Source organism: Sinocyclocheilus grahami, unplaced genomic scaffold (assembly GCF_001515645.1).
Source record: "Sinocyclocheilus grahami isolate Dianchi unplaced genomic scaffold, SAMN03320097.WGS_v1.1 scaffold215.1, whole genome shotgun sequence".
Lineage (NCBI taxonomy): Eukaryota > Metazoa > Chordata > Actinopteri > Cypriniformes > Cyprinidae > Sinocyclocheilus > Sinocyclocheilus grahami.
In genome coordinates, this window is record NW_015505394.1 from 951,270 (window position 1) to 961,242 (window position 9,973).

General features: G+C 41.5%; 1 protein-coding gene across 2 annotated transcripts in view; it reads left to right on the forward strand.

Moving 5' to 3' along the window:
* Positions 1-9,973, forward strand: part of LOC107596131 (leucine-rich repeat and calponin homology domain-containing protein 2) — a 73,053-nt gene that overhangs the window by 50,378 nt on the left and 12,702 nt on the right. For both annotated transcript variants that reach the window (XM_016286786.1, XM_016286787.1), the window contains 3 exons: positions 2,298-2,346; positions 3,178-3,216; positions 4,128-4,268. In XM_016286786.1, coding sequence (XP_016142272.1) covers positions 2,298-2,346; positions 3,178-3,216; positions 4,128-4,268 — 229 coding nt within the window. The remainder of the gene's footprint in view (positions 1-2,297; positions 2,347-3,177; positions 3,217-4,127; positions 4,269-9,973) is intronic.

Here is a 9,973-nt window from a genome sequence, read left to right on the forward strand (position 1 = left end):
GCATGTCTTCTTCTGTCATCTAGTAACTACAATATTTTCAGATGTGATCCTTGGAATAACTTTAAGTTTGTTTGTTTTTGTTTTATTCAGAACTGCACTCTGAATCTTGAGGTCTGCATTAAGGCCGTGGCACACCAAACCAATGTTGATTGAACATGCTCAATCGGCCAAGAAGCCACAGACAGGGTCTGACTATTGCTGATGGTGTGGAATTAATATACTGCAAAAACTGAGATAACAGATGCTTAACGATGGCCCAGCATTGGCAGATGGCTGACTAATGGCTCAGTGTGTCACGGCCTTTAGAGATGCACACTATGACTGAACCGGTGCACCAGGGCATCAGTTGCTCGTGCTAATGTGCCAGAAACTGTTTAGAAATGGCTTCTGCAAAAGTAATAGCACATTTTGCAGTTGATTGTCAACCCACATCACCTCCGATCTAAAACTTAACCATTGGCTAATAGTAAGCTAATCAAGAAAAACACGTCTCACCGGTGCAAAGCAGAATTTTAGACAGCAATTTCTTTATTTTCTCAATTGAAATGGCAATAAATTAAACAAGATCAGAAAGAGGAAGACAAAATATATCAAATGAGATGTTTATTCAAAGTCAATATGTCTCTTACCCTTGGTCTGCAAGAGGTCATTTATTACCATCTCACAATACCACACAATACACCACTGACTGTTTTCAACATTGATAATATAAAAAAATAAATGTCTTGAGCAGCAAATCAGATTTCTGAAGGATCATGTGACATTGAAGACTGGAATAATGCCTGCTGAAAACTCTGTACATTGGTGCTTCATGTGTGAATGTCGTTGTTGAAGGTTTTTCCCTGTGTTTTTGATTTTGGGAACATGGCATTTGATAATGAATTTGTATACATAGTTTTGGTAAAGTCAAATGATTTGTTAATTCTTTGGTGTGTTAAAATTGACTGTTAGAAATTAGAAATAAAATTAAGATACTGCAAGGCACATTGCGAGGGGTGAGAACCAGAAAGGCTTAAGTGACATGATCTAAAACTTAACCATTGGCTAATAGTAAGCTAATCAAGAAAAACACGTCTCACCGGTGCAAAGCAGAATTTTAGACAGCAATTTCTTTATTTTCTCAATTGAAATGGCAATAAATTAAACAAGATCAGAAAGAGGAAGACAAAATATATCAAATGAGATGTTTATTCAAAGTCAATATGTCTCTTACCCTTGGTCTGCAAGAGGTCATTTATTACCATCTCACAATACCACACAATACACCACTGACTGTTTTCAACATTGATAATATAAAAAAATAAATGTCTTGAGCAGCAAATCAGATTTCTGAAGGATCATGTGACATTGAAGACTGGAATAATGCCTGCTGAAAACTCTCTACATTGGTGCTTCATGTGTGAATGTCGTTGTTGAAGGTTTTTCCCTGTGTTTTTGATTTTGGGAATTAAGAGCTTTCATTTGATAATATATATATCTCCATTTCACCAAAAATGTCACTTACGCCCTTCTGGTTCTCACCCCTTGATTGTATCTTCGACAGGCCGACCATTGTCTGCAGAAAGCAATCTCACCCTTAGAGTTACAGCTCCAGACATGCCTCTCACTGGCTACAGAATTGACGCTACAGCAAACCCTTTAAGGTTAATGTAACCCATTAGCCTGCTGGAATTACGATCTGTCAATTTGTTTTTCAACAATCTGTCTTCATTCATGTGCGCTTGGCCACATGCGTTGTGCACAGTGAAAGAAATGGTATAAAGCCTTTCAGCACTCTCGTCCTCCATGGTCAGATTACCAAACTGATAACACATCAGGCCTTATACACTTAAACGTGCACACACATGCCCATATCTGTACACATAAGCACACGTTATTACAGGCCGACCATTGTCTGCAGAAAGCAATCTCACCCTTAGAGTTACAGCTCCAGACATGCCTCTCACTGGCTACAAAATTGACGCTACAGCAAACCCTTTAAGGTTAATGTAAACCATTAACCTTCTGAAATTACGATCTGTCAATTTGTTTTTCAACAATCTGTCTTCATTCATGTGCGCTTGGCCACATGCGTTGTGCACAGTGAAAGAAATAGTATAAAGCCTTTCAGCACTCTCGTCCTCCATGGTCAGATTACCAAACTGATAACACATCAGGCCTTATACACTTAAACGTGCACACACATGCCCATATCTGTACACATAAGCACACGTTATTATCTTAGTGCAGTCACCCATAAGCCCCCATTTGTATGTTTTGGAGGTGCATGTCTGCAGTGTTTCTGTTTTTCTTTACAGTGCATCGCTAGATGAAGGAAGCAGCTCAGCCTCCGCCTTGAGTGGACAGGTACCAATATATATGTGCCATGCACAGTTGCACACAAAGCCATAAACATGCCTGCATTGTATCTTCCCACACCTGATAAGAAATGCAGGCAGGATTTACATTGAAAATAATTATTAACTGTGAATTAATGAATTATTACAATATGGTTTTATTACGACTGGTTTATTTGTGGGTTGTGGGATAGGCTTCTTTGTTTAAGCTTTTGTTGATAATAGCGCTCAGGGCAGACTTTTTCAAAATTACTTTAAACTTTTGTTTTAAACTTTTGTTTCTTTTGTCCATTTATCAGTGTGTTGGCTGTTGTCTAATTTGTTTACACATCACTAAAACCACATGAAGTCTGCACCCAGAATTTGAACTTGCATCATACATCATCATTTTTTTAAACTCGTTCCCTTGTAATCCTTAATCAAAATATCTTCCCCTCACCCTTGCAACGACATCTCTTCTCTTCTCTGATGATGTGTTCACTGACCTGAGGTCGGGAAAATAAACTCTTCCTTCCAGCAACCTCTGATATACATCACAACCCGAGAAGAGGCTTTCCCTGTTGTGAAACAAATGCAACTTTGTTTTATGCCAACTTTAAAGGGAAAGTTCACCCAATAATTTATTTTTTTTATCATAATTGTTATCATTTACTCACCCTCAAGTTGTTCCCAAAACTAAATACATTTCTTCTGCTGAACACAAGACATTTTGAAAAGTCAGTGGGTACCAGCAGATGTTTTACAGATTTGATCTGGGTCTGCTTTATCATTGTGTTTGTGAATTCCATTCTCCCTCTCTCTGTGTTTGTGTGTGTGTGTGTGTGTGTGTGTGTTTTTTAAGGAGACTGATCTCACTGATGAAGATGCAGCTTTCTCTGAGGTCACTCTTCAGTTCATCACAGTCCTCCTCCTCATTTATTTCTATCCTTACAGTAAAGCTTCCAAAATCCAATATTCTAGTTGTATTTTTACTCACTCACAACATTTTCACCAGCTCAACCAATTCTTACACCACCACTCAAAAGTTAGTGTTGATAAGATTTTTTTTTTTGAAAGAAATTAATATTTGTATTTAGCAAAGATGCATTAAATTGATTAAAAGTGACAGTAAAAACAGTAAAGATAGAATCATCATAGCTTCAAAAATATTAAACAGCACTGTTTTCAACTTTAATAGTAATAATAGTACATTTTTCTTGAGGAGCAAATAAGCATATTAGAATGATTTCTGAAGGATCATGTGACACTGAAGACTGGAGTAATGCTGCTGAAAATACAGCTTTTCCCATCACAGGAAAAAATCTAATTTTTACTGTATTTCATCATATAAATGCAGCCTTGGTGAACATAAGAGACTTTCTTTCAAAAACATAAAAAACAAATCTTACCAGCCACACACATTTGAATGGTAGTGCATATTTTTCATTACAAAATGTTTTGTTCACAACATTTTGTTCACCTTTTTTCTTGACAAATTACAAAGTAAAACAACTAAAATGTAACTCCATTAATTCATAAGCACACTTTTGCTGGAAAACAAATCATTGCTAACTGGTTTGTAGTGCATTTTTACTGATGCTTCCATGCATTTGTTCATTCGTGTGTCATGTGTCATTGTTCATTTACCATTAATGTGGAAGGAAATGCTTTCCACATGTTAGACCTTGAGAATGAATGTAACATAACTTGTTTGTTTACAACTCCACAGAGTAATCTACCTTTTAATTTAAAGCCCCGTTAAATCCATTTTGAGCCCTGTGATTCACCGTAATGTTGTGATTTGTCCCTCAGGCTTCTTCCTCTTGCTCATTTGATGGAAGTTTGAAATCAGAGAGCAGTGACTCAGAGCCAAGATGGCCAGAGGTTCCTCCTGTGCTCAACCAGAATGAGGATCGGAGGAGAAACAAGCACCTGAGAAAAGACTACCTGAAGGTACACACCCAAGCACGCTCAAGTCCTCTTCTTTTCTCATGCTCACATATTTTGTTTGCTCGTGTACACTCACGTATCCCTCTCTTTCTCACTGGTTTTGTCAAAGACACACAGACACACACAAATATGTAATTATTTCATGCCACTTGAGACTTGCATATGTCACAGGGCAACTTGTGTTGTACGTTGTACGTTGTATGTTAAAACAGTTACAGTATCTCTAGTCTCAGCCCCTGATATTTTGTCTACAGCCTCAGATATGGCAACCCCAGACTGATTACTTATTGTACTTCAGTCCTCATCTATGTAAACCTTGGAAAATCAAGATGTGAGGAGTTTATTCTTTTTGAGGTGCTTTTAAAGGACTCTGCATGGCGAGATTAGTATTGGTTCCTGGTCCTGTGGATATAATGTTCAAATAATGGCTTGTGATCTTCCACACAGTTGGCTATGATTATTATATATTGAAGAGGGGAAATCCCAGACCCGACCTGAGTTTTTACATGTGAAGAAAATTACGCGAGGTCTTATTTTAAGTACCTTGCTGTTTTCACTTTGTTTTAGTTGCTTAGAGAATGGCAGGATTTGTCTGGATTTCTGCATAAATTGGTCTTAAATTAAAAAAATTACAGCACAATAGATAAATAAACAGTCACAGACACCAACAAACACATTTTCATGTCGTTTTTGAACTCATTTTGGAAATATTCACAGTGCAGGGTGGAAAACATTTGAATCTCTAAGCTAGTGACCTCAACAAAAACATGGATCCTTGTCACTGAGACAAGATTCACAGTGTAGCGCTGAGCCCTATAATGCGCTATAACAAAAAGTTTAAGTGTCAGCTGATTCACAGAAACCCCTGGAGAATGTTAACATCTCTGTTGAAGTGTCTATGGTGAATTAAGCACTATGTAAACACACAACACCACGTGTGGAGGGAAAAGGCACAGAACACCAACATCAAAGCCACATCCTAGCTGTAAAGTAGGTTTTGGGCATGGTTGCTGCCTCAGGGCCTGGACAGCTTTCTATCATGACAGATAAACAGAAGTTTATTGGGATAGGCTGCAGAATATTGAAAAAGACAATGACTTAAACCACATAACAACAGAATGCCAGGAAATTACGCATTCTGGAATGTCCCGTTCTGACCTCAGTTTGACTGAGATGCTTTGGCACAACCTCAAGAGAGCGATTCACAGCAGAAAGACATCTGATATTTTACCTAGCTGAAAGAGTTTAGCGAAAAGGAATTGTTCAAAGCTCCTGCCCTGAAAGCTTGTCTGATCCACAGTTACAGGAAACATTTGGCGGAGACCACTGTGGTCAAAACAGGACAGGCAGATGTGTTTGCCTAAATTATGATTAAATAATAATAATAATATGAATAAATATTCACTATATTATTAAATGCAGGGTTCACAGATTTTTTTCCATCCTGCACAGTGACGGTTTACACAGTGTGTTCAATAAAAATATGAACATGTATCCTAGTTTGTGTGTTATTTAAAAAAGTTAACTATGTTTGTCTATTCTTTTCACTATTGAGTCAAATGAAATCCAGGTAAATGCATCACATTTAACTTTTTTATTTTATTTTATTTTTTACTTTTTTTGCATCACATTTGACTTTTTTTTTTTTTTGTCCTTTGACCTTTTTTTAAAGCAATATCTTTTGACATTTTTAAGGCAAGCAATTATTTATTCATTTATTGTTTTATTGTGTATGAACATTGAAATGTTAAATGTCAAGGAAAGAAAATATGGGTTTAAAATGGGTGATATTTAGCCTTTAGGGTTTCTTGGCAAGCACACAGAAACACACATCTGTAATACCTCTTCCTAAGAGAATTTCCGTTATCAGTCTCTTTCAAACGTGCATTTGTTTTGCACTTCCATGGAACTGTCGAAAGAACAAAATCAAGGACAAGCCCAGTCTGTGCCCAGATGACTTCACATGAACACTTTTTCCTCAGTACTGACCTGTAACTAAGAGGAAGAATAAGAGACCTTGGATGATTTGATTGGTTTAGTTTATTAGTTAGAAAAGTGCTTCAGCTCTTACTGCTCTGTACTACTTTTACACTGTTTTCTAACCACTGCTATATGCAGACACTAATGGAGACATGACATTTAAAAAATATTTGAATTTTGCCTCACAATAGAATTCCTGTACACACCCTGTGTAATGAATCCACTGAGGCATGTTGAAGTAGAACCCATGTGCAGTTTTAATTAAATCCAAAACATAAACAAATGCAAGATGAACAGAGACTAGACTTGGCATGGACTTAAACATGGACATAAACTCACCAACAATGGTAACATGAACAAAGCTAGACAATGGACAAAGAAACATGAGGGCTACATATATCAAACAATGGGGTCGCATGACACTCCTGTGAACAATAAATACAATAAACCAATGAGAAAACATTGATAAAACAGAAAACCACATGATAAAAATAACCAATGAGAACAAGACACATGGACAAGGGTAGCACATGGCAGGAACACATGAGGGCACAGGGAATCACATGGCAAACCAGGAAACTAGACTAAAAGGTGGGCCTGGGCCGTGGAGCAGTGACGGAGACCATGGACTATGGTGAAGTGGCAGGCCTGGGCTGTGGAGCACTGGTGGAGCTGATGGGGCTGAAGACCACCAGGGTGGAGCAGACAGGACCAAAGATGCCCACGGCATAGCAGATGACCACCACAACAGAGCAGATGAGATAGAAGACCACCATGGCAGATCAGATGGTGCTGGAGACCACCATGGAGCAGGCAACCAAGGTGAAGCCGGTGGAGCGGAAGACCACCACAGGTCAGAAGGCCTTGGGGAAGCAGAGACATGGATGGACCACCTGGCCTTGACAGAACAGGCTGACAGCTCAGAGATGGCCTCCTTGGCCATGATAGGGCAGACTGTGAGTTCAGAGATGGCTTCCATGTCTGTGACATGACTGGCAGAGGGTTTACATGTGACCACTGTGGTCAAAACAGGACAGGCAGGAAACTCACTGGCTAGCGCCTATAACAGGACTGATTTCTGGGGCTTAAGCAGGCTCTGGAGCGGATTCGCGGACTCTGGAGTGGACACATGGACTAGAGAGTAGTGTGCAGCCCAAACACACAAAATGGCCATTGCCATAACAGGGAGTGCGACTGACAGTGACTCGGAGACACTCAGACCTCGTACCACCGCAGAAACACCAGCAGCTCGCACCGACGTAAGCGGCGTGTCCTTCAAACTGGAAGCCAGTCACAAACGCCTAGGAATCGCCTTTGTAGCCTCCGATGCGACGTTCATGACACCTGGAAACACTGGAGTGGTGTCCATGATGTCTGAAGACTCTAGTATGTCATCCATGACTGCTGGAGTCTCTGGCGTGGCATCCCTGTTGGCTGGAGGCTCTGGCGTGGCAGCCATGACATGACGAGGCTCTGGCGTGGCGGCCGTGGCGTGATGAGACTCTGGCGTGGCAACTGTGGCGTGACTAGGCTCTGGTGTGGCGCCAGTGGCGTGGCGTGACGAGGCTCTGGCGTGGTGGCTGTGGCGTGATGAGGCTCTGGCGTGGTGGCTGTGGCGTGACGAGGCTCTGGTGTGGCGCCAGTGGCGTGAAGAGACTCTGGTGTGGCGGCTGTAATGTGACGAGACTCTGGCATGGCGTTACGAGGCTCTGGCGTGGTGGCTGTGGTGTGACGAGGCTCTGGCGTGGCGTGATGAGGCTCTGTCGTGGAGTGACAAGACTCTGGCGTGGCGGCTGTGGCATGTTGAGGCTCTGGCGTGGCGTGACAAGGCTCTGGCATGGTGGCTGTGGCGTGATGAGACTCTGGCATGGCGTGACGAGGCTCTGGCATGGCGTGACAAGGCTCTGACGTGGTGGCTGTGGCGTGACAAGGCTCTGGCGTGGCGGCTGTGGCATGACGAGGCTCTGGCATGGCGTGACAAGGCTCTGGCGTGGCGTGACGAGACTCTGGTGTGGCATGACGAGACTCTGGTGTGGCGTGATGAGGCTCTGGCGTGGCGACTGTGGCATGACAAGGCTCTGGCGTGGCGGCTGTGGCGTGACGAGACTCTGGCATGACAAGGCTCTGGCGTGGCGTGACGTGACGAGACTCTGGTGTGGCGTGACGAGGCTCTGGCGTGGTGGCTGTGGCGTGACGAGACTCTGGCGTGACAAGGCTCTGGCGTGGCGTGACGAGACTGGTGTGGCGTGACGAGGCTCTGGCGTGGTGGCTGTGGCGTGACGAGGCTCTGGCATGACAAGGCTCTGGCGTGGCGGCTGTGGCGTGACGAGGCTCTGGCATGGCGTAGCGAGGCTCTGGTGTGGCAGCCATCTTGGCTGATGACTCAGGAATGGTGGCTAAGACGTGAACAGGCTCTGGCTTGGAAGGCATAACGTGAATGGGCTCTGTAGACTCTGGTGGTCGTGGTGTGAATAAATCCTGACATGACGGTTCGGGCATGGAAAAACTCCAGTGTAGCAGCCATGACGTGATGAGACTTTGGTGTATCAGACATGATGGCTGAAGGCTCTGCCATGGTAGGTACTGGAGAATTGTGGGGTTCCTCACCCATAGTCCCCACAATAATGAGGAATCACTCAGCAGAAGGGCATGGTCCATGTATTTCACGAGGGACAAGTGCATCTCTCCCACTGGAAGCCATGATCAAATGGGTTCATTTAACCCATCACAAAAAAAATTAATTTTAATGTCACATCATTAAAATTAACTAGGTGACAGAGTCCACAGAATTCCTCCACTTTGTCCTCTGTGCATCGATCCCCTTAATGGAGGCAAAGCAAGGAAACTGCTGGGTTCATTGTATCAGGTCTAGCTTTCTGTAATGCAGTGGTCGCCAACCCGTCGATCGACTGGTAGATCTTTATCACTGTCCTTGTAGATCCCGAAAATAACAGTAAAATAAGTACAAAAATGCATTACATTTCTGGGGTTATATTAATGTATCACTGAAGGGAACTGTCTTGAGAAAAGTTTCAATGGCAATGGCATTTTCTTCTCCTCCGTATAAAGTAGGGATGGGCGGATCGATCCTTAAGTATCGATACTTTCGATACTGATGTTGTATCGAAAGGATCGATCCTCACATAAAAATATTGATTCTGAAGTGCTTTTTTTTAAACATTAATTTTATTTACTTATGAAGAAATTTGGTGCATAAAATAAGCTTCTAAGTGGAAAAATAGACTATATTAGCAAATAATTGTGTTGGATAGAACCATTTCTCCTGCTCATCGGAACACACGCAAATGCTGAAAGACAGAACCAATCAATCACAGACAGCGTTCGCTGCTGACGCATGGCTCACAGTGCTGGTTCAAATAGGGCTGCGTTTCCCAAAAGCATCAGAAGCATAAGTAGATCTATAGAAACCATTGCCACATTATTACATTACGTTACATTGTTACTATATATAAAATTAATTCTGAAAAATGCATCACGGTTTCCACACAAATATGAAGCAGCAATAATAATAATAAATGTTTCTTGAGCAGCAAATATTAGAATTATTTCTGAAGGATCATGTGACACTGAAGACTGGAGTAATGATGCTGAAAATTCAGCTTTGATTACAGATACATTTTAAATTACATTTTAAAATATATTAAAATAGAAAATAGTTATTTTTAATTGTTATATTTCTCAATATTGCTGCTTTTACTGTTTTTTTT